The sequence below is a fragment of the Tubulanus polymorphus genome, chromosome 5 (genome assembly GCF_964204645.1).
Source record: "Tubulanus polymorphus chromosome 5, tnTubPoly1.2, whole genome shotgun sequence".
Classification (NCBI taxonomy): domain Eukaryota; kingdom Metazoa; phylum Nemertea; class Palaeonemertea; order Tubulaniformes; family Tubulanidae; genus Tubulanus; species Tubulanus polymorphus.
This window is the reverse complement of record NC_134029.1, coordinates 2478120-2503464: the sequence shown is the minus strand read 5'-3', so window position 1 is coordinate 2503464 and position 25345 is coordinate 2478120. Positions and strand designations below refer to the sequence as shown.

The window sequence follows — 25345 nt, the reverse complement described above, 5'->3', positions numbered from 1 at the left end:
ATTCAGGATTCGAACCCAAAAGAGCAACAGAATTAACTCAATTCAATTAAATTCAATATATTCAAGCTTAATTGTACCGAATTCTTTTCTCTCATTTCTGGCATTTATTTACCTTTTCATGCGTAATACGAGTTGATAGAAAGGTAAGAAAATATCTAAATTTGAGTATTGATCTAGGATTTGAAGTGATATTTAATGATTCGATTTGAATCGGCAGTGGAATTTATTGTTTACCAAAAACCATCCACCACCACTACCAGGCACCACAAGCCGAATAGGAAATGTCTTTTTTTGTTGATTTTTGTAGGCGATGGCGGATAATCCGGGTCAGGGAGTTAGCTCTCTACCGCTACCTCCGATGCAATATGTCAACGCATACAGCGATGAGAATATTAAACGAGGTAGAAATCCTCGACCCCCGCCCCCACCTCAGGTCGGTACTATATTGGCAGTAAATTGAATCGCCCATTTTGATTTAAATTGACATCATCGTCTGTTTTCATTGATTTTCTATATATATTTTCAGGATTCATATTCGATGTTTGGTGTCGCGTATCACTCGGATGACACTATAATCCAACCTTTAGAGAACCTCGGATTCCGACGTTTATACCCTCAGGCTTACGATCACAAACGAGAACTGAAAAAACTCAATCATTCGATCCTTGTCAATTTCCTCGATCTGCTCGATATCCTCATTAAATGTCCCGATTCGCCGAAACGCGCCGAAAAAATCCAAGATCTGAATTTACTTTTCATAAATACGCATCATTTGATCAACGAGTTTCGACCTCATCAGGCGCGAGAGACTCTGAGAGTGATGATGGAGGTCCAGAAACGTCAGCGTATCGATACCGTTGACCGCTTCCAAAAACATTTAGATAAAGTGATCGAAGTGTTGCAGGGCTGCGCGACTGCTTTACCCGATACCGATATCGATAATAAACTGGCTGTTACTACGCAGTTAATGGACACAGAGGAACCGGACTCAGAAACAGCGTTACAAATTCATGAAGTCGATGAAATCGATAAAATGATGTGTCACATTGTCGATGACATCAGTTGATCGTGTTCTTTGTATTTGGGGCTTAAGAATGATACAGTTAACTCCGCTTGTCTCAGATCTACAGAACACTGCTTACCTTCGATCTCAAGTAGCCTACGCCTTGATCTACAGTTGACTGAATTGGAGTAGGAAAATTTAAGATATTGCCAAAATAATCGAAGGCTATTGGCTCTGTGGCACGCAGAATCTACTGTAGTGTTTAAATAATATTTTACTGGATCAGATGTTCTAATAATTCTAACAAACTCAATCAATGACTGTAGAATATTCAATGTGGAAAATTATTTATGTACACGTATTAATCAGGATGAATAAATTGTCTCATTCCAAACTGGAATAAATGGAAATCATCGTTTTTATTCGTTCAATAGGGTTCAACTTAAGAGAGACTCGAGAAAAAAATTGAAGAAATTCTTAAAACTTCAACCATATTTTATTATTGAAATAAGTTACTCTTAAAGTAATACAAGACTAAAATACTTCAATCTATTAAATGTTAATTACAATAAAAACAACTACAACAAGATCAGATCCTTCCATAGTAAAGCCATGTGATATGCTCGCAAACAAACTCATGAAATATGTTTTGTTATTCTCGGAACTACGGTAAGTACAATATCAATATTCGATTGAAAACATGATTTGTCAATATGTACTAAAATAATCGGTAAAATATTCACAAAAAACCCACAGAAATAAAGTTCAGAATTCATGGAATGTATACAGTTTTGGAAATTGTTGCTTGGTTTATAGTAATACTGTTCAACGTTAGCTGTTTCCGTAAGCCAGAGATTCCAGAAATTTCTTCGTATATTCGTAAGAAACGAATAGACAGCCGGTGGCGATGAAAGATCGAACGAGTGACGGCCCGAGGCCTTTATACAGAGCTTTCACACCTGAAAAATACACACCCAAATATTGAGTTAATTTTGAAACTTGATGATTGGGGTGGTCAGGTTTAACATCATGAGCCAGTTCCACTGTTGAGACAGCTTGAAGTTTCTTTTTTAAATCCCAGAAATCAGTATGAAACTGTAGACTCAAATTGTAACCCAGGGGCCGGTTCTTGAATCTTACACCGATCTTGAGGTTGTCGGCTAGATTGGAGAACTATAAACCTAAGCCATGACTATGCAACTGACCTCAGATGAATTGTTGAGCTGGATCCTGATAAAGGGATGTATGTTATTGAAGTATAACGGACACACGTGACACATACCGTCTTCTTTAACTATGAGTTTAAGTGTTTGTACGAATCCTAAAGCAGCGCCGGAAGAGATCTGAGCACGTGATTTCACTACATCGGCTGGAAATACTGACGTCCAAAACGCTATTCCACCAAAACCACCAGAAATAACAGTTTTCACCGGCCCTACGAAAATAATATCAATCTATAGACATCTGAATCTCAAACATTACAAAACACAAGTGAATGTACGCTAACCGATTTCATCAGGCGTTTTCCCAGGTGGCGTCATCAGTCGTCTTGATGTTTCGTACGCTCCGAAGAAGAAGAAATAACCGGGCATCTCTCTGGCGACGGTCGGCACGAATCCACGGAAAAATCCCCGTAATCCTTCTGTTTTTGCGATATGTTTTGAAATAGCAAACGGACCGCTGAAAAACCCAAAATGACGGCTACAATCTCATTCAAACACAAAATCGAATTTAAATCAAGACTGGTGCTAGGTTAACCAGGATTTGTAGCGGTCAGACTGAGCCAAATCAGCGCTTTTAAAAAGCCATAAGTCAGAACTTTCACACCAGCTTTCATTACCGGTGCATGACACGGCTCTGCTCAAACTACTCTAGTCTGATTGTAAAACTGACCTGAATGATTTCGATTTTTCTAGTTTTCCGGCGTCGACCATCTCTCTCATCGCCTGCAGTCGACATTTAACGAGTTCTGTAGGAGTAAGAGCGAGAGCGGCGAAGAACGCGGCTCCCGAACCAGCAGTCGCTTTCTGCACTGAACTGAGATCGTGTTCCTTCTCAATGCCAGCGACTTTCATCACAGCTTTCTGACAAATACCGTAAAACATAAACAAAACAGCGTTCTCTGCGACGTTCGCCACTAAAGCAGGGACGGTACCGGCATAAAGTCCGCGCGTGAATCCGTCTTTCTTAAACGTCTGCGTTAAACAATTCAACGCATTTTTATATTCTCCGGGGAAAGTTTGCATTTTAACTTTGACCGTATCTAATGGTTGAGCTGATAAACAATTAGCAATTCCACCTTAAATGATTAAACAGAAAGAACGTTAATCCCTCAACACCGAACCTACACAGATACAATGAATATCTAGGAAGTGGATACAACTACTTTGCAAATACAACTCCAGGCATTCTAGTAAATACTATTTTGCCAATACATGTCATTAAAGACAAATAATTTTTTGCAATTAGGGTGAGAATAAGGGTCCTAGTAAGATTTAAGGGCAAGGATTAGGGTTGGGTTAAAATCTAGGGTTAAGAGAAGGACTAGGGTAAGGTTGAGGGCTTTAATGAGGAACGACTGTCAATGTGCCTCAATGCAATCACAAACCAATCAGAATAAGCTATAGACAAAATATCCACTTCCAATATTTCAATCCAATAATGCTTACCTATAGTTCCCGCTGTAAGATCTATAGCTGTATCTATAGTATGATTACGCATGCTCTCATGATGAGCTATAGGCTCACTCTCTATAAATTCACCAGGCATCTCTTCAATACTCCTTCCAGTCCCAACTCTCAACAATCTTACTGACCAGTCACTGACACTGGTCACTCTCTCGTGTCTGTATTAAAACCTACTACAAGTAAAAGACTCTCAGGGTTAAAAGTCTGTCATAGAAATATAAATGAAAATTCACAAGTCTGGCCACTACTGCACGCTGACCTCTTCGAGAGGTCATCATCTGGCTCATTATTTATTGTCCGATTGGATAGCACTAGCAGATAGCAAAAACAAACTTGGACAATTCAATTGTCAATTATTAATCAGAATACTGAAAAATTATAAAGTTAAGACCTCCTCCATTTTCAAGGCTCAGCCTTCTAAAATATCAGTAATCTTGAATAAATGGAAATTCTGATCATGGTATCGAATGGGGTACTATTTATAAAAAGACAATACCGGCTTGTAATAAATTTGGCGTTGAATTGAATTGGTAGGCACTGGATATTTCCTGAACTTCAGATATTTATTCTCTCGTCAATTCAATATAAATCTATATCATTTTTGCCGAATAATGACAAATAGCAGTTTCGTTAAAGATAGAAAAGGACTACGAAGGACCACCAGCATATAACACAATGAAAGAATAAGAATAAAAATAATGAATATGCATAGAGATGAGAGAGAATCGCCGGTTCGAATCTGTCGTGTTAATTCATTACGTGATGTGTGAATGCCACGCCACGGCTCTCCGGATCCATTATGAGTTTTCCGGTTTGCTCGGCTACCCGTACTGGCGGGGTAGTCTAGAGAGGCCAATGAAAACCCCGGTTTTCTGAACTACCCCTCTTTGCGGGGATGCGGTATGATGTTTGATCTGACAGTTTCAAGAGTGGTTAATGACTGTTTCAAGTGCTTACAACGATGCTTATTACTTCGTGGTACATGGTGGTTTAAAAAAAGATTTCATAATAATACGCTCACCGCGTATTTCATAATAATACGCTCACCGCGTGGGCTTCGTAGAAAGACCACTACCTGTGGCCTTCCCAAATTTCAATTGTCCTGTCCGATTTGGTTTCGTCCAATTGAGAGACTGCCTTTTCCAGTTAGGGCATTTTTGGATCACATAACTCAGGAAATGACTTACGCTTTTGGGACCATTGATCGTCGGTTCCACATGTTTCATTTGAGCTATAGACCACAATGTTGACACCATGATGGTCAGAAACTGACCAATTGAGATGTATCCCCGAGTCTGACCACTTGACTTCAAATTTCGGAAATTTTTCAAAGTTTGTTTTCAAACTACTGAAGAATCATTGCAAATTCATAAACTGACCATCGCTGACCACCACTGACAAATTCAAACTCCTTGGGATTTTATCTTATCAAACTCCTTGAATTTGAAAACTATATACCGCGTTATGGTGTCAAACTAGAAAGGATTCGCCATAAATATTTCAGCATCAGGACCACTCTGAATCAGCATCAGTAATTACTGGGTTCCTAATTCTGAATATATAGATGATGTACAGGGGTGTCCTGAATCAGTTATCAGTAATTACTTTTGTTAAGATATCAACATTTTACCGTACGGTGCTGTCTCTACGCTCATCGTTAGCGGGATTTTTATACACTAACGTTAGTCAACTCTGGCAAGCTAAGGTCACGGAGTATAACTGGACAGCACGTCGATTGCCAGAGTTGACTTTAGTTAGTGTATGAAAATCCCGCTAACGATGAGCATAGCGGCAGCACTGTACGGTCTGGACACCCCTGTACATCCTTTATTCAGCATCAGTACCACTCTTAACCTGTATCATTAATTACTGGGTTTGAACCCAGGACACCCCTGTACATCCTTTATCCATCACGACCACTCTGAATCACAGTAATTGATGGGTTTGAACCCGGGACCTCCCTGTACATCCTCTATTCAGCATCAGGACCACTCTGAATCAGTATCAGTAATTACTGGGTTTGAACCTGGGACACCCCTGTACATTCTCTATTCAGTATCAGAACCACTCTGAATCAGTATCAGCAATTACTGGGTTTGAACGCTAGACAGCCCTGTCCATCCTTTATCCATCAGGACCACTCTGAATCACAGCAATTGCCGGATGGGTTTGAACCCGGGATACCCCTGTACATCCTCTATTCAGCATCAGAACCACTCTGAATCAGCATCAGTAATTACTGGATTCGAACCCGGGACACCTCTGTGCATCCTCTATTCAGCATCAGGACCACTCTGAACCAGTATCAGTAATTACTGGGTTCGAACCTTAGAGACGATCAGGAGGTCATCGGCTACATTTACCGAAAGCATGAAGAAAATAAAAACAATGATTTTTACAAGAGAAACACAAATCTCATGTAATTAATCATGTAATGTTAACACCAAAAGAAGGATACTGGGGTGCCACTTTTAAAGGCAAAGTTAACTATTCAGGACTCTGCTTCTGTATATAAAAATCAAACCGATCAAAGTGACAATCAAAAAGATTGCTAATTTCGTAATCACGCTTCGGCAGCTCAACACTCGCTTCTAACCGGTCAACAAGTGTTAGTGTGTCCGGGTTGAAGTGGTAAGCTGTATTGCCAATATTCGATTATCATGTTTTCCGGACATCCTCGTCTCCGCACAATGTTGGTGGGAATATTGGTTTGAAAGAAGAGGTGGATTGCAAGATAACAAAAAACCACTGACTGGTGAACTAACAAAGTTCAGACAGAGTAGCTAAACAGATAAAGAATTTCAATCATATTTATTCTCATACAGTGTACAACAATCATACAAAATGCCAGGTTTGTGCTCGAGGAATTATAACGTAAGCTCCTCAAACACGTGGACTGTATTTCAAAAACAGTCCAACCATGGATGTATAAACTATAAACTAGAGTTTATACATCCATGGTCCAACCATAGACTCTAAAACAGAAACGTCTATGGCCTACAACCATGGACTCTCGCGTCCATGGCTCCCCGCACTAAAACCAGAGATAAACCTGGCCATATACTCTTGAAAGCGTAGGATTAAGTAATCAATCTGATTTACATTTTTACATCATTTTATTTTCACATATCATATTATTAACTTTTAGCTTATTTTCTCAAATTTTAATAGTAATTTTATTTCTATTACTATGAATGAAATTGTAATAACTCTAAACCACAAAAGTAACATGTAAAGTATTTCGAAGTTTTAATATACGATACATCTCCACTATTACTGATTTTATACAATTTGCATCAATAGGAAAATAACAAAAATACACAAAGAATTATAAACTTTTATCCATAAAACACAGAAAATTGGACTAGTCTGATAGTCTAAGATTATGAATTTGACAATTCATGAGGTCAATATAACCGACCCTTTGTTATATTTCATGAAATATGAATCTACCGTGTCAACTTTTCAAATGACATTTAATTATCAAGAAAAAGCTCAACTAGAATCGATACGACCTTAATTCAGCGTTTGAAGAACAATTGACATGAACATTTCGTTTTTGATTTTAAACAGTCTTTGATTTAATTTTCGATAACATTATTTTAAAAGATAACTAGAGTTTTGCCACCTTTGCCTTGTCTTTAAGAGATTTTCAGACATGATCAAATTGGTTATTTTCTCAAATGTTACATTTAATGCAAAGTATTTTGGAGGCATTCTCTTCTATGCATTCAGCAAGATAAATCGAGTATATAAATATTGTTCAACTGTCAATTTTAACACAGCTAGGTCAATTACTACATGTAATAACTTATTGCTTAGATATCTAAAATTAAGTAAGATTCAATAATTTTTTGAGGTGCTTCTCATGCAGATATTTCAGGACCCATATAGACATATTTAAGCCATGGGTTTAGAGTCCATATATAGCTAGCACAATTTACTGATTAATACTGTTCATATATCCTCATTAATCAAGAGAATGCTCCTCTATTTTGCTCCTCCATTTTCCATAAGGACCTTAATAAAAATAGTATCTTATGAACCACTGAAAAGCACCACAGTGAAAAAGTTGCAATACACGTAACTGAACAATTGAATAGTTTTAACATGAATGACGAACATGTATGTCGTTTTTTTTAATGAGTTATTTAAAAACAGTTCAGAATAAAAACATGAATACATTACACCTACAAATTCACTCACACTCTTGAGAGCGTAAGGTTAACTAATTAATCTTACTTATTACAAGAAAACTAAAAACATTGCCAAATTATCCTTGTCTTTAAGAGATTTCTTCAAACATTATCAACTAGCTTATTTCACAAATGTTACATTTGAAATAAAGCAGGGTCTGATCTAAGCACTAGTTCAATTGCACGGGACAAGTATATTTTCATTAGGGCAAGTAGTCATTATCGCTCATCCACCGAGCTTGTGTAATTCTATATCTCAAAGCTTTTATCCCACTCAATGCAAGGGATGATTGTGTCACAATCGGACTGCTCATGTAGGGCACGTTGAGAGGGCAAGCGATATTACATATTATGCCTGCCCTGCGGTCGAATGGCATTTATTCCTTAGATCAAACCCTGCAAACTATTATAAAGGAAATTCTTCTTGTCCAGACATTACAGGCCCCACACAGACGCGGTTAAACCGATAATCAAAACAAAGCTTGGACGATTGACCAATTAGCACTGCATCCACAAGTTATCCTCTATTTTCAACAGGGCCTTAATTAAATCAGTATTTTATGAACGACTGATAAGCACCAAAGTGAAATTGTTGCTATAAAACTTAACAACTGAAAAGGTTCAACATGAATGATGAAAATGTACATTGTTTTATTCACACAACAATAATATCTTAATCGAGGAATCATCATGTAAGTTACTAATTTACAAACACGTGAACTGTATTACAATAACAGTCTCTAACATAAAGCGTTAAAACTAGAGATAAAACATACTGATTCACTCCAGAAATCTTGGAGTATCAATTTATCATTCTTAATTTCTTTTTCGTAAACATTACTTTCACTTGAAATCTAGAATTTTGCCAACTTTGCCCCGACTTAAAGATTTTCAAGCACCTTGGCATTAAATACTAACTATTCTGACGTTTTTTCTTCCAGTTTCGAAAACATCAACATAATTATACAATCGGTAACTAATCGATAACATCAATAACTTAAGTTTATAGCTGTTTTAAATTCTTTCTAAAAAGTAAAATGTATGTACATGATTTTAGATAGTAAGTCTGCCCCGTAAGTCTACCCCAGTATAACAATAAACAGTGATTGAGCGCAGCTAGTTCTAAGGACGGGTCGATCTTTCATCACAGTTATTCAAAGCATTCTATCTATTTTTTAAGTGTATTCGATTTAGTTAAGGTTTATAGTTATTTGTTTTGTTTATTACAATAACTGATTGATAGAATGCTAAAAACAACAACAGAAAAGATCTCGGGTTTTCGCTATACTTAGGGAAGGTTGTCTATAAACAATGTTAAAACGTTCAAAATTAGTCCTAGCTATAACTTTAGCTTTACCTCTCAAATGTAAATATGGTCTCCTTTTAGATAAAGCTTTTGCTTTCAAATACGTAGCATCGAACAGATTGATGGAGGCTCAAAGTTAAAACTCCATGTGAAAATCAACATATATGATTCATTTCTCAAATTGGTTACACGGGCCTTCGAAAATATCAATGCCGTCAAATTAGTACATCTACAATTCTGCAAATACTTATTATTTGTACATAGAACGTTATGTTCTATGTTTCCTAACCATGTGATATCTACAGGGCAAAGCCACTGTGTTGACTCTGTTTAACTATGGTAAGCACAATAAAACTTACAATATCATGTTGAAACTATATCTCAGTTTAGGCGTTAACTCAACAGACCTACGACTCAAAACTAGGCGCTCGACGCGACCATTTACTCCTAGTGACTAACCAACTCGACTTATCTATCAACCTAAGATCGAAGACCAATATCGTGAATTAATGGAGCTTAGCTTTTATAAGACTCTAAGAAGGATATTTCTGTCACATTGCAAAACACATGACACATCTTTTTACAAACTCGTTATAAAATAGTTTTCTCTATATTGAAATATTCAAACGTAGAGTTCCTTTCTCAGGCCAAAGGAACCTAATTATCTAACTAATTTTTAACTATTTTCAATATTCGACTCAACAACTATTTTCATACTCCATTCCACGCAATCAGGTAAATTTTTTAAACTATGTTACCTATCAGACTGGTCTGAAAAAGGGTGATATTAGTAAAAAAATCAATACTTTACTACAGAGGTCTTTGCCGCTGCTAGATCTCAGTGTTCATGAGATAAACCATTGTCTTTGCTGCTTCGGTGTTTATCCTGAATCAGATTTTATAAGATAATCCATTGTCTTTGCTGCGCGAATCAGTGTTTATAAGATACACTATCATCTCTGCTGCTCCTGATAAAATGTTTTATAGAAATCAACCACCGATTGTAGAAGATTCCATCGTTGAGTGATTAATCCGTCGCTGGCTCCTAAACTTCTCATCTGGGCTTCTGCAGTTTTCATCAGCAAATGGGTCAATGGGTATTTGTCTACTTGTGTCTTCTTCAGGCCATTATTTCCGGGATGTAGTTTGACTGAAACAAAGTGAAGAAAGCAAAACATTTTAGACAGATTTATCATAACTTACGTGTCATTTCAAATTACAAGCCACCGTGTTTTTCACTTAATTTCAGTTAATATAGTTATTTCCAAAATCAGAATTAGGTTCATTGACGTCAATTGCCGATTTAAACCCCAATAAATAATTGCAGTAGTAGGACTAGTTCATTAATGTTTAAGCTTGGAGTAATCATTTGAAAAATTTATTACTCCAAGGTGCAAGACTAGTAAAGATAAAAGTTCTAAGATCAGCCATGTGGACAGGTAAATAGATTTCGATGATAATCACTTATCAACTGATATTCATATGAGGCCTGAAATTTCTATATACTGGTAATTTCCATCCAATGAGTTTGATTCTTCTGTGGGTTGTTCAAATCCGTAGATTTCAAATGAGTAGTTGATTTTAAGCTGGTCTCTTTCTTATAGTTGAAACTTAGCTGCAATGAGTAAATAAATATATCCTGTAATCAAGACATTTAGAAATCATCGTAATAACTCCATGTATATCAAGTTACCTTTTATGATTGCTGGTTTCATCATCGACGAGGATCTCCTAAGTCGGTTAGTTTCTGTGCAGTTTTCTCTAATTGGCAGATTTTTGATGAGTTGTTGACCTCAAGCTCTCATTTGACTTTTCGAGTTGGTGTCCCTTACAAACCTACCACACCTGGCGGGAGCGATACGGCGGTTTTTTCAAAATCGGAAATCGAAGTACAGATATAGTTGCGTGATCGGCGGTCGTTTTACAGATCTTTTTTTTTAAGTCCAAGAACATAATTGGTAATTCGGTTCCGGTTCATTCAAACAATCTTTTATTCTGCCTAATTCTGATCTTGGAAATAACTTGATTGTTGAAGATAATTTTACAATATTTGGTCTTTTTTTAATGTAACTAGTCCGAAAGTTTACAATGTTTAATAATTTTGTCTAACTTCAATTTTTTTGGTCGTTTTCACCGTTTAAATAGTCGAAGCACATATTAAGTGACTGATTGGGGTTAACTTTTTTTCTGCCTAATTTAATACATCGAGATTTTGGAAATAACTATATATTACAATATTTGGTCTTATTTTCATTTAACTAGTCCGAAAGTTCACAAGGTTGAATAATTTTATCTATTTTTTTTCTGCCTTATTTGATACATCGAGATTTCAGAAATAACTATATTTTACAATATTTGGTCTTTTTTTCATGTAACTAGTCCGAAAGTTTACAAGGTTGAATAATTTTATCTATTTTTTTCTGCCTAATTTAATACATCGAGATTTAGGAAATAACTATATTTTACAATATTTGGTCTTTTTTTCATGTAACTAGTCCGAAAGTTTACAAGGTTGAATAATTTTATCTATTTTTTTTCTGCCTAATTTAATACATCGAGACTTTGGAAATAACTATATTTTACAATATTTGGTCTTTTTTTCATGTTACTAGTCCGAAAGTTTACAAGGTGGGAGAATTTTGTCTAACTTTAATTTTTTTGTCATTTTCACCCTTTAAATTTGTCTAATTTTTTAAAGTTTATTGTAGTTTTTCTCGAGTATGTCTGAAATCGAAGTACATAATTGGGAAATTCGATTCCGGTTCATTCAAACTATCTTTCAATCAGTCTGAAATGGCAAGCTGAAGAAAAGAGCAGAACCTTTTGAGCAGAAAATCCTTTGGAATATCACTGATCATAATTATCATGTCAATTCATATATAAGATCAGCAACGTGGATCGATACGTAGATTTTAATAATAGTCTTAAATGATATTTATGAAATTCAGCTCATATAGTAATTCATCTATATTCTAAATATCTAAGCAATGGTTGATTATTAGAGTTTAACAACAATTCAACTAAAGCATCTATAGTCATCTCTAGGAATACCAGAGTTACAACAAATTTAGTAATGCATAATCCATCTTATCAAATCGTTTTTGAACTGTTTTCTCTTCTATCTTCTTGAAATTCTTGATGTGTCTTTTATTGAAACCCAGGCCCATCATACAGTGCAAACCTGCTAGTAATATTAGCCTATATATATTTCGATTGTCAGCTAAACCATGTTCGTATTATCAAATTTACTTCATCGTCAGTTAATAAACTTAAGAGATGTTTTCTACCCACAGATGGCGACATCTGTACCCAGTGAATGGTATTCTAATCCATTTCATTAATTCTAAATATTGCTCCTAATATATACAATGATTTTGTAATTATGATAATATAACTAACTAAAGAGTGAGTGCGCTGCCAGCATTGAGCACACTGATCCTATAAGTAACATGGTTCTACAGATTTAAGAAACCTCGAATCATTCCCACAACTCGACAAATCCAGAATTTTGCAAAGCCTTAAAGATTCAATAAATCCCACGCACAAGAGACAGAGTTAAAACATACCCAGTATTCTTTATATATCAACCAATATTGAATTATACTTATCAACCCCTATGGTTTAGATTTGAGCACTTTTACCTTATACGAAGATGCTGAATTAGATACCTAATCTATACGTTAATTGATAATGTCCTAGCTATAATTGAAATTGTCTCGGACAATATTTTATATGGGGCTTGAAATTTCTACACAAGAAGAATTTCAGATCCGGTACGAATTTGAATTAATCACTATTTGAACTGCTAATTTTGCATCAGAGCTTTTGATACCTAGCTTAACTAACCCAGAATCCCCCAAAACCTAACTGATTCAACAGATCCCAGTTAGACGCGGATGACATTGCGCGATACAGTCGTCTCATCCACTGTGCAATTTTGAATAAGTTTCACTTATATTCATTACATTGAATTAATTTTTATTAAATTCTAGGTATCTAAGCGAACCATTAATTAGTAATCATACTAACTATATTTTAATTGTCAGTTGAACAATATTTATATGGAGCCTGAAAATCTACATGAGTAGAATTTAAGATGTGGTGAATTCGTCACTATTTGAATTCATCAGAAATTAAAGATAAAAAAGCATATTTTTAGTGGTAAATTAGAAATTCCCTTAGCCGAACGGCTATATAATCTTTATTCCCCTTATATAGTACACTGTGTATAAGGACCAAAAGACCTTGTTATGACCGGACCTCCCTGGTGCGGTGCGAGTCATGATGCTAGAAAATAGTTTGAAGGAGAGGAGTTAGTAAAAGAGAGCTATTAGCAAGAGGAATAAGACCTAAGTTTAGGATATCCTGTCAGAATAAGGCTTTCAATCTGACATACACAGTGAAATTGAAATATTCCCCCTTCCAAATCCAGGAATGTATTTGTGCACAGATTCGATCGGAAGTAAATCTGCGTTAAATGATTTTGGCAATATGTATCAAAACTAATACAGCTGTGTGAAGACACCATAGGTTCACTTAGATACAGATAAATAAATGTGCTCAGATACACATGTATCAGCTACATTTTAAATGTCCATGGAATTAGAAATAATTTCACATAACAATTGAATTAACCTTAATCGATCTAAGTAATACGTTAATGAGTAATTCATCTTAGATTCTAATTTTCAGTTAAACTATATCTAATATGCGTCACTTGACACACAGTATGGCTTTTAGATATTAATTGAATCAGTTAGGTTTGAGTAAATTTTGCCAATAATGAAAAGCATGGCTAGTCGTCATAAGCGCGGCAGTTGGCGATACAGAACTGATCAGTCAATGAGACTGATTCCCTTATAGATGTGCTCAAATATATTATATATTTCAGCTATATTTCAATAAATATTTATGATATAAAAAGTTTTTGATCTAACATCAAATATTGAATTCATCTTAATTGTGAATATCTAAGCCATTTTTCCTGGCTGTATGCTAATTGTCAGTCAAACAACAATTATCATGCGTCGCCCAAAACAAGACGCAGTGTTTCAGGAATGAATTAAATCAATTAAAGCTTTGGTTTATTCTGGATTTATCAAAGTGTTGAGACCAAATCACTGTTTCATAAAGACCTGTAGTCCATAGTTTTTCCCGTATAACACCAGACCTCGATAGAGCCCTAGACACTATCTTATGAAATTCATAACTGTTATGTGTGAGACAGCACACAGTATATATTGTAAAGTATGGCCTCAATCTTAATAAATTTATCAATATATTATTTGTAAAGAAAAATCTATCAACCAACGATAAAGTTTAATTGATATATCTTTTAGTAAAAATTGTCCTATCTAGATCTTGATTGTCAGTTAAACAATAGTCATATGAGGCCTGAAATATCTACGGTACATTCGAATAATTTCAAATGTCACATAAGATATTGAATTTTCCTTAATTGTACATACTTACAAAATCTTTTAATCAATAACTGACCAATCTACATTTCAATTATCAGACCAAAGAATATTTAAAGGACCTCACTCAATCATTTCGTCTAATATTGTAAATATTCAAGCAATCATTGCCTAGCTATATTTAAATTTACTACCGCCCACAGAGCCTCAATAAAGTAGTGTGGAGATGGTGAGCTTGACCAGCGCCTATGCATTCTACCCCAGATATGAAAAATCAACTTAGCTTTATGTATTCCTGCTGCCATGCAGGATGAGCCATGCAAGACTGCCAGGTTCGGTTGCGACAGGTCTTTCGGTGTTCAAGGTGGATTCTTTTGTGGGCACTTCTGGTGGGCAGATTTTAGATGGGCCTTTCCGGATTAACCTGAAATGAGTAAAAGAACGATATTCTGTAGTTACACAATCCTTTCCGTATCACGCATCGTAATTTACATGTGTATCAACTTAACTTTCAATATTGCTGAGTCCAGTGTTCTTTTTTGGCATCGTCTTCGTTGTAGTCGCCTTCAGCATCTTCTTCTTCATCTTGGGAGTCCTGAAATGAAAAAAAAGAGAAGAGCGATGAAAACCTGGTACGGAACAAAACTAATGTCTGAAAGCTTTTCAGCTCTCCGTCGTCGGTCACATGCCGAGAACACCAGACAATGAGCCAGCCAGGAATATACTGCCCTCTACACGCCCTCACACAGAACGCGAAAACCAGAATGACAACGCCTCACATTCCCCATCTAACTGCAGGATGTACTGGGCGACGTCAGTAACGGACACACCTGTAAAATTGCACGAAACACAAATAGCGCAGTACAACCAGCTTGACCGGGTTGAGATTCAGGATCTCAACTAGCACTCAAAAGCGTGACAAGAGACTTCATCCACTGACCGAGGTTGTCACAAGGACACAATGAAACTAGCACTCACAAGTCGACGAGAGACTTCATCCACTGACCGGGGTTGTCACAAGGACACAATGAAAACTAGCACTCAAACTAGAAATCAAAGAGCGTGACAGTAGAATCATCCCTCAGCCGACTCAGAATACCAGAAACAAAGAGCGTGACAGTAGAATCATCCCTCATCCGGGCGGTCACAAGGACACAATGAATGCTAGTAGCGTGACAATCCAGTATAACCGCTCCATTTGTATCCCGTGCAATCTCACAGATATGCCCGTCATTGGCATCACTCAGCACACTTTGTAGATAGGTGGGGGCAGTGAGGCCTCGTCATCCTGGTTTTGGTGTTCCGTATGAGGGCGTGTAGAGGGCAGAATTTCCTGACCGACTCTTTGTCTGACATCCTCGACACATGACCGGCGAAGGAGAGCTGACGCTTTCGGACATTAGTTTTGTTCCAGTAAACGTTGAAATTCGACAGAGAAATCGGCCCTGAAAAACAAAACGGGTTAATTGCTGAAAAATAGAACGGATTAATTAACACGGAACAGTACAGGACAGCACAGAGACAAACAGTAACACATAAAACATAAAGACGTCGTTCCTCAGGAAGCAGGAACAGGAGCAGGAGCGGGAGCGCAGCGAAAATCGCCAGGAGGAGAATCCACGGTAGCATGTTCACAGTGTGAGTAAGCTGAGGTGAATGGTCTATGCTTGCGTACACCGTGGTCAGCCGGTGACGTATTCAATAGCGCGTGTCAGAATGATATCAACAACTCTGAAAACCCGCAATTGTGTCTCTATTGTTGAATGGATTTACATTATGAGGTTCCACCGCCGGGTTGAATACGCGCCAGTAGTCAGCTGAACAATATAGTGGAGGAACTTTGATAAGGCCATGAAATAAATTATTTGATTCCCAACAGCTACTTCCGAATTTATAAGCATCCGCCTGTTTTTTTTTCTTAAATTCTAGAATAATTTATAAATTATACCGACCGATAGCACTTCCAGTTAAAGATTCACACCAACCACAGGTCTTCCTATCATAGAAACCGCGTAAATATTTACTAATGAAATTAGTTTATTAGTCACGGACAGTTCATGCACCCGAGATAACTACCTCACATGCACGAGAAAAGCGGTCTATTTGAGTCATTGGGGGAAAACCCACTAATACCATGTATTCACGATTATTCATCATTCATACTGTTATCACAGAATCCCGTCAATAGACAGATTTTCATTAAAAAAACTCCTCGATTCAATTGAGGGGAGATATATGAGGCATTTTTAATTACTTGGAGCGGACTTTGCTACTTGACCGGGCCCGCGCCGCCGAGCCGGCAGGAGTTATCCATCCACGGACCTTTCCTTTCCTTGGGATGGACTAGATACTAAGGCAACATTGTAGGCAGGCATATTCTTTTTTTATTCAGATGGTTTCTTTTATACTTTTCCAGAATGTGCCACTAGTGCAGCGGCCCCGCCCCGGCCCACAGTCCAGCCGCGCCGGGTCGTCCATTTTCATAGCCTGCAACTCAACGTCGTGCTTCTCATTCCTGAAATCCTTTTTGGTTTTGCAAGGCACGTTTCTAACTTGCCAGTGGTGAACTAAACTAATTATCCCGACAGATGTCAAGTTGCATTAGACGCGCGCGATAATCTCGAAAACATACGGAATCACTCCTGACGTTACATCAACTAGACTCGCATACTATACATGCCCCAGCGTCGCTTTTTCTGAGTCGAGAAACTAAGAGCATACACCGGGCTGACCACGTGGTCATTCGTAGATGCTTTTAGTCTTATCTGTAACCGCAGTTAGTGGAGTGTCGTATCTATGAATTAGGCATCTGGCGTCAAGTTAATAATATTCCTCTTACCCTGAACGATAGAATTACTCAAATAAGATCAGTTACAAACATGTTCACGGAGATGCTGATTGGGTGTGGGTGAGGCAATACCGGGATTTCTCACCGGATTTTCGACATTTCTAGCAAAATTAAACCTGAAAAGCTAAATTCGGAAAATTCAATTGACACAATTGTGCGAGTATTAGTAAATTAATTTACATATTCACCGCCAATGTTATTTCTATAGGGCAGCACGTGGCGGTTGAGAGAGATTCCTACTATGGCATGCGAGTGATAAGTCGGTTCACATCGGATTGATGATTAGAGCGATGTTTCAAACAACTGCGACCTCGTCCACGATGTATTGATGAATAAGTACATAGCAAATATAGATAAAAAATCAACATCCCTACATTAATTAGCGTCGTAGAATTTCTCTCCCTACATTCATTAGCGCCGAGATTGGGAGAGAGAGAAGGCATTTATTTATTTATATTTTCACGTGTTAACTCATTGCTGATTTACGTGAGCTGTCAGTCAATATTTCATGTATTATTAATGGATCAACGGATGCCTTTGAAATTAGCCCCGAAATCTGTTGTAATATCAATAATTCCGTAGGTTTTGTCACTGTTTATGTAGCAATACTCGGTGGACTGATTGAATAATGAATAACATTAACTCTAATTTATACAGAACGTCCCTATCGTTTGGGCACCCACGTTATTCATTCGTTCAATTTCCCCGGATGACGTACTTTTCTATTACCAATATTAATACAAATTGATAACGAATAAACTTTCACGCAAAGAAAACAGACCGCACCTGAATTATTAAAGGCGCTAACCGTTCCTTTCCATTGAAGTTAGGGAATCATACTTTTTTGGCACATTTAGAAAATAAACGGAGTGAAATAGATTTTACTCGTCAACTAATTTCGATGATCTATGCGATGAATAAAGAAGCACAAAATTTTTCAAAAACTATTCTTTAAGAACAGCATAGGACGGTTATAGTTTACAGCGAAAAACTGAAAAGGACAAAATGTATCAGTGATTATTACTCTATCGAACACAATGGGTACCGTGTATCGTTTACACCTGGGGAAATTAACGGTTCTGAATGAGTTTTCTGTGAACCCATCTGTTCCACGAACATAGGGTGTCATTCCTCAAGAGCGACGTGCCGGTCACTTCCTACTCGATTCTGCAACCTGACCCAAAACTTTGTTACTTATGGCTCGTGCTTACGTCACATGTCGGACCCTAATTAGCGCGTAAATATCTCCGACAATCAATCGGCTGTTCACGATAGAACGATATTGTGGACGACGCCTTTATCTGACACATCGTCTGGCGGCCGCGGCATCGGTGGCGTTCGATCGGAGCAGCTATCCATCAACATTCGAGCGATCTGTCGAACGACATCAGTCTAGTTTGTCTAATAGTTCACTCGTCCACGCGCGCAGTAACAACACCGACAACAACAACAACAACAACACGAGGTGCTCGATAGATATCAAAAAGATAAAACATTTCATGTATGGATTTACGAATGAGACGAAGGATTGTTTGAACTCGAGAAGTGAATAATAGTAAGTATTGCCGAGTTTGGAAACAACTATGACAACAAATTATAGCTTTTACTAAATTAATTGACATCGACACCTTTTTCAAATAGATTTCAAATTACTAAGAAATAATAGACGTACAGGATAGAATGGTATCACAAATACTGTACAATCTGGATTTGTTTTTAAGAATAGTATCTTTAATGGTTAAGTTCCCAAAGATCGTTGTATCTTTATTAATGCCTTCAATAGTTTGCAGCGAAATCGATTTCATTTTTATTCATGAACTACGCCTTAGAGCTGGGATGGAAACAAGAAAAAAACATTTGTAGTGAGGTCAGGTAATATTGACGGATGATGGAGAACGAAATTGACAAGTTCCCCGACACATGTGCTGTTTTTGTATTCAAACGACGTCCTGTTATTCACTTCATTTCGTTCTCTGTAAAATTCAAACCTCTCCGAGGAGATCTCCACGGTCCGACCGAAATCCGAAGCTTGCAAATAGTGATTTCGTTGCCGGTAATTCAATATTGCATCTGCGGCAATTTGCGGCGGATTCTGGAGAAAGCGCAGCAAATCGAATTCGAATAGTGTTTACATAAATCTCTTTTCGTTTAACGAACCACTAACTACAGATTGGTTCCGTCTCTGCCGGAAACGCTTAGAAAAAAGTTAATCGCCATATTGTTTCGGAAATTATTTGCGCAGATTCCCGAGTAAGATATTTGTTTCTATTCGGCTGGAATTTCTAGAGATTTGGAATCGAATTCCTATTAGTGGCTAAGCCTACTGAAAGCGGTTCCATTTTGAGCTTAGAAACATCAGTGGCCACCAGATAGAGTCGCCTGCTTCGACTTAAAAGTCAATATTCTGTTCTGCCCAGTTATCAATTTGTCTTCCCGCGATTGTATCTAAAACGTGTAAATACGGCTTGACAACTCGATCGGGGTGCACGCATGTCGAAGATAAAATTAAAAAGTGAAGCTCGACTTCTGCTTCCAATATGGGACCTCCATCATCGCCGGGTCACTGTGAATGACCGAGTTTAGTCTGGTCAGTGGTGACCAGTCAGGTGTGGTGACTGGCTGTCAATCATTCTCGATTCACTAACGATATCCGCTATCATTTTCTGATTACGATAGTTTCTTATCAGGTTCATTGCCGGAATCCCCTATGGCTACTGGGGCTGCAGGCATATAGAAAATCAAGATTCTTACGTTGTGTAGTAAGTTAATCGAGTCCACGCATTCTATCAATTTCTTCATCTAAAGCTGCACTCGCGAAACAGGAAACAATTTTTATTCATATTTCCACGCGAGTATACGTAAACTTCTGAAGTTGGTTGCCAATTGAAAGTTTATGACAAGATATATGTTTATCTAAGGATGAATTATGTATCGACGGATGGCGTGTTGGATCCAATTTCACGTGGGTATCTATCGCATTACGACAGCGATATCGGCGTCATCTTGTATGAATGCTTTGTGATCATACCGCTGTCTGGAATACCCCAGGAACCAACTTCATTATTTGCGCTAAATTAAATATTCCCATCAATCGCTCGTATACACGTAGCAAACCAGAAAACATAAATTGCTTTCTTCCCATGCGAACGACGCATTTGAAAAGAAATGCGGTTACACGGACATTACGTTTCGTTGCGCGCGATACAGTCTCTCGTTACTTGAGCAGATTGTCTATTGCCTCACAGAATAAAAATCACTCTATTTTGCAAGTGTTGCGTTAATATCATTCGCATACTTACCTGAACACTCGGAATAAAATCAGATTTTCCGAACTAAATCTTTTATGATGAGAACGAGAACAGCAAGTTTTCGCTAGGAAAAATTTCGGTGATTACTAGACCGGTGAACGAAAACTAGACAAGTCTTTAGATTTCATTGGATTAAACATAGAAATTTACGACAGTAAATTGGTCCAAATGATTTAAAGTTGCTAATTCAAATATTGTGTTGATAATGAGATTGATTAATGAAATATCGTTAAACTATCTTTAGATTTAGAGATTAAAATGAATCAGATTTCAATGAGCCGTTTTGTAAACTAAAAATCGTTCGTTATGATCGCATTTTTTATGGACAGAATCATTATGGAAAACGAATACTCTAGAGAGTATGTATTACGGTATATGGGGAGGGGGGGGGTGCTTCCTAATTAGAAACCTTTGAAATAATGTACGTTGGCTGAAGCTGCCAGTTCTCGTACAGATCATTATACGTGGTCTAATGCTACGCTTTATTGATGAATAGCATAAGCTTTCTCGTCAGCAAAATCATTTCTCATACATTTTTCCGTTCACACGCTCGTTAATAAGATCTAGTTACCAATAATATCCGCGCACCACTAGTGCGGTTATATCCCTCGCTTACCGCTGTCCCGTCCAGGGGGTTGCTAATCAGTGCGCACTGACTCTTCCATTTCTTACGCTGGCTTGAATTTTTTAAAGTATATTAATTCGTTTATAGATTATCCAATCGCGCTTAGTTTATTAACGCCAATGCCACTTGACAGCGAGGAATCGACCGAGGAGTCAAAGATCAAAAAGTGGTTCTCGGAGTTGACGAATTAAAAAAGACATGCTCAGAATCTCTTAATGTCGAAATTCATTTATTGCAGGCTCGGCACCGAAAGTTATTTGGACGCGATAATTTTGAAAAAAAAAACGGACGGAAGCTATCAGACTCGACGTTGAAAAATGAAGGCAGTAGATTGTTACTTTAACTCGAAGTGGACTTGTATCTTCATAGTCGCTGTATCACTGCAGATATCAGGTACGTAATTATTCCTAATTATTTGATCGTCCTTCTTTGAAATGCGATCAAACTGACACGATCACTCTCATCAGCCGATTTTGCAGAAAAGATGAATTCAAGCGTTTGACGATTTCTTCGTTCGAAACCCCTGAACTCACGTTGTTTTCATGTCATTGAAAGCGGATGTTCATAAGAGGCGCGAGTGAAGCTAATAATCTATTTTCTTGCGGGTGAAAGTTAGAGCAGCAACAGCAGCAACAGCAACAGCAGTTCAGCTGATGTTAAGATGAAGTTTCATTATCTCATAAAGTCGTTGATGACAACGAATGATTAATTATTTCTGAACCGTTCCATCCATCACTGAGCTGATATTAAACGCCACAATGTTATTGTTGTATGTATGCATTTTGGTGGATTGGACCGCGCTTGCGTTCATGGTGATAACTTTACGTAAAAAGGTCGTTACTACGTGGACCAAAAACATTTCAAATTAACACCACGACAAGGTCTCAATCTTCCGGGACCTATATCGGGGAATTTGGTTCATTAGGCCTGACTCAACGTTTGGCTGTTGCAATCAAGGATTCCGCATATGGTAAGCGAGGATCTACCAGGTTCGCTAGTGTGCATTTGGAAATGATGTCGGATTTCTTCTAGGATTCCATGAAAATCTTTCCGTAATTTCTCGCATTCTACTCTATTGAAGAATAAAAATTCGCGCTATGAATATCAAACACTGATCTGAGTTTATATAATTTGACAAATTGCTATTAGGGAGGCTAAAAATCTGGATGAAACTAATACAAAATGAACTCAATTTTGATTGAGTTTTCTATCATTTCATCTAGCGGGATAGCTGGTGGCTCGGGGTCCTCATTATGCCTTCACTCTGAAAAAATGCCAGGAGCAAATAAGATGGAACATTAAATTCGAATAGCTTAAAGCTTTTTTAAAGATGATCAATGTACATGCGATTCCATCTTATATCAATTTCCGAGTAGATCTTGCCGCCGAGGTATAATTACATAGGTTAATATTGTCTGACTGGATCAATGATCGGGGAGAGACGAGAATCGGTTAACCATCCTAGTTTAGACGTGCTAGCGGGGGCTTCGCCGCTAGTCGAGGCGTCATATTCACCACACTCGCTACCTAGGCGTTACTTTCAAAACCGGCGCGGTAATGAAACTGGTCAGTCCATAATACAATAAACACAAACCATATGCATCTTATATCACGAACTTTGTGTGTGTCGGGTACAAAATCGTCCCCGCAGGGTTAGTAAATATTGGCAAGTAATGAAAATATTGCGGATCACGTCAACCGGCGATGCTAGTCGGTCATAATTGACCCACAGGGGCAACTCGTAACAAGCCTGATTATGCGCGTCACGGGATATGAGTTTATAGATGTACCCCGACGTGAAGCAGGTAGAAATACTAGCGACTGCAGATGCGTCGGACGTTCCGGCTAAATGACAGTCAAAGGTGTCGTTTTGTAGCGAACGTAAACCCGCAATGAGGTCATATTCAACCCACATAAGTGTAATGACATTCATTACGAGGGTCGATGAACTAAACAGATTTTATGGACTGCGATAAAACCTTCGGTTTACCCGCGATTGGTAATTCATATGCTAATTTTATGTGCTACGTTAAACAGTTAAAAACACGCAGAGAATTTTAGAAAATTAATTTCGAGTAGCGTAACAACGACGCGATACAATATATCAACTACCGAGCTTAAAACAGAAACAACTCTATACGATTCACTAAGTAATCTAACTGAGAGAGATCGTGTTATTAGAGGTATTCACCTTTCGAATGTAATCGTTTCCAGTAAGACTTGACTAAAAACGAGCAACACGAACCTAGTTCCACAGTGACTCAAGAGTTGAATTTAGTTAACTTCTTATAGTCAAATTTAAACACACGTAGAACTGATTCGTGAGCACGGAAGTTTATAGAAACTATTCCACAAGGTCAAATAGGAGCTTTTTGTTGATATCGTGTATATTCTTCTAGATGAGAAATTATCCCCAAGGTTTGAAAAAATACATCAGGTATCAGATTACCCACTGAGATTGGGGGGAAAATGTCAGCGACCGACCGACTGTTGATTAGTGTAACTGTGCACGCCGGTTTAGGTCGAACGGAGCCGGCACATACTCAATCAGTTCGATCCAACTGAATCGTCACGATGGAATATTTGATTGGATGTATTTTTATAGACGAGCGACCGGGGTGGTGTCAGTTGTCCATCGGCTAAAGTCATTACCGCTGTAGTCAGTGCACAACACCGGAAATACTGTCATCACTTCCCGTCTGGACGTCGAAACGGAATACGTGACCTAGAATTCTAATAAATATTGACGAATCTAAAAATATAGAAGTAAATTCCCCGATGATACCTTATTCTCGAGAGAGAATTACGACATTAGGAACGGATACCTTAACACCTTTTCCCGTACTGAAACTGTCCTTGAATCTTCGGTCTAATAGTAGGCTATTTTGCTCGCAAATAAGCAACCCGGAAAGGCTAATGCGTAGAACGCGCGCAGAATTGGAAACTTTGCCTCACAAAAACAATTAACCATCCGCTCGGTCGATTTAGCAGTCAATTAGTCGTTGATTGAAATAGCTTTTTTTCGTAAAATTGAATTCAAAATCAGTCAAAAGGACTCAACACGCGCATATATAATGGATATCCGGTATATAAGGAGGTATAACACAGTGATACGACCAATAACAGTTTCTATACCCGACAATATCAAATTGTCTTTACGAATTCTATTATTGGAAAATTTATTCAATGTATACCTTAAAAATGGAAGAATGACAAGCCACTGAGTGCGTGCAGAATGCAAGATATTGTAATATACCACAAAAAGCATGACAAAAAGATACAGTCCGAGATGCTTTCTCGAGCTAATAGTTAATTCAACGTTTCGACTTCGATGGACATCTTCAGCAATACTGCAAAACGTATATAAGATGACTTTTAGAGGATATAGGAATCTAAATGCGGGATATCTATATTATCGTTACAACACGAACAGAGTGTTTCATCAATGATACTTCACTATATCATCAGATTCAAGTTATTTCATTCAGTAAATTCTCCGATAGAAGAGCCGTATTGCTCAGTGATATACACATCGTCTGCGTGTATTGCGCGCTTATATCGATGCAACTTCGACTTTTTTCGTCTTGTGTGTTTCATCGGAAAATGAAGGTAACGAACCATGACAGACGACGGAGTGCCTCCTCGATATTTAGCTCGTGCGTTGTGTATGATGAGATAGAATAATTAATTTGATAGGCGGCCGCTATTTCTTATCCCTATATTCTTGTATCCCGCATGGCGGCGGCAGCGGCGCAATCTCTGCAAAAGAAGCTGGATTTTTTCATGATATATAATTTTCAGATTTCCCATTTTTTTCTTATCCAAAATTCTGAAAATCTCTTGATATCAAATTATGATTTTATTCTATTCATTTATATTAATTTTGTTATCAATAAGATTTAAGTTACAAAATTGGATGATCGCAATAGGAACAATAGCATCTTGGGAATTGTGG

At 37.6% G+C, this 25345-nt stretch overlaps 2 protein-coding genes across 7 annotated transcripts; one reads left to right on the top strand and one right to left on the bottom strand.

Annotated features, from left to right (window-relative positions):
* Nucleotides 1-44: 44 nt before the first annotated feature.
* Nucleotides 45-1401, top strand: LOC141906007 (mediator of RNA polymerase II transcription subunit 7-like). The gene is made up of 3 exons (XM_074795148.1): nt 45-143; nt 308-433; nt 527-1401. Exons 2-3 carry the CDS (start codon nt 311-313, stop codon nt 1064-1066), a joined length of 663 nt encoding a protein of 220 aa, XP_074651249.1. The 5' UTR covers nt 45-143; nt 308-310; the 3' UTR covers nt 1067-1401.
* Nucleotides 1402-1500: 99 nt separating this feature from the next.
* LOC141906003 (mitochondrial ornithine transporter 1-like) lies at nt 1501-4815 on the bottom strand. 6 transcript variants are annotated; one of them, XM_074795141.1, is made up of 6 exons: nt 4738-4815; nt 3673-3863; nt 2897-3302; nt 2511-2683; nt 2286-2438; nt 1501-1962 (listed from the first exon to the last, which is right to left on the bottom strand). In XM_074795141.1, exons 2-6 carry the CDS (start codon nt 3770-3772, stop codon nt 1835-1837), a joined length of 960 nt encoding a protein of 319 aa, XP_074651242.1. In that variant the 5' UTR covers nt 3773-3863; nt 4738-4815; the 3' UTR covers nt 1501-1834. The 6 variants fall into 6 exon arrangements, with proteins under 6 accessions (XP_074651242.1, XP_074651240.1, XP_074651243.1 ...); XM_074795139.1 differs by lacking the exon at nt 4738-4815 and adding an exon at nt 4082-4368; XM_074795142.1 differs by lacking the exon at nt 4738-4815 and adding an exon at nt 4082-4368 and having other exon boundaries at nt 3673-3860.
* Between the last annotated feature and the right edge of the window lie 20530 nt (nt 4816-25345).

Coding starts and splice junctions, on each gene's coding strand:
- LOC141906003 (XM_074795141.1), bottom strand. CDS start 3,772: ATGCCTGGTGAATTTATAGAGAGTGAGCCTATAGCTCATCATGAGAGC. Junction 2,684..2,896: donor GAAAAATCGAAATCATTCAG/GTCAGTTTTACA, acceptor TGGGTTTTTCAG/CGGTCCGTTTGCTATTTCAA. Junction 2,439..2,510: donor GAAAACGCCTGATGAAATCG/GTTAGCGTACAT, acceptor TTATTTTCGTAG/GGCCGGTGAAAACTGTTATT.
- LOC141906007 (XM_074795148.1), top strand. CDS start 311: ATGGCGGATAATCCGGGTCAGGGAGTTAGCTCTCTACCGCTACCTCCG. Junction 434..526: donor GACCCCCGCCCCCACCTCAG/GTCGGTACTATA, acceptor ATATATTTTCAG/GATTCATATTCGATGTTTGG.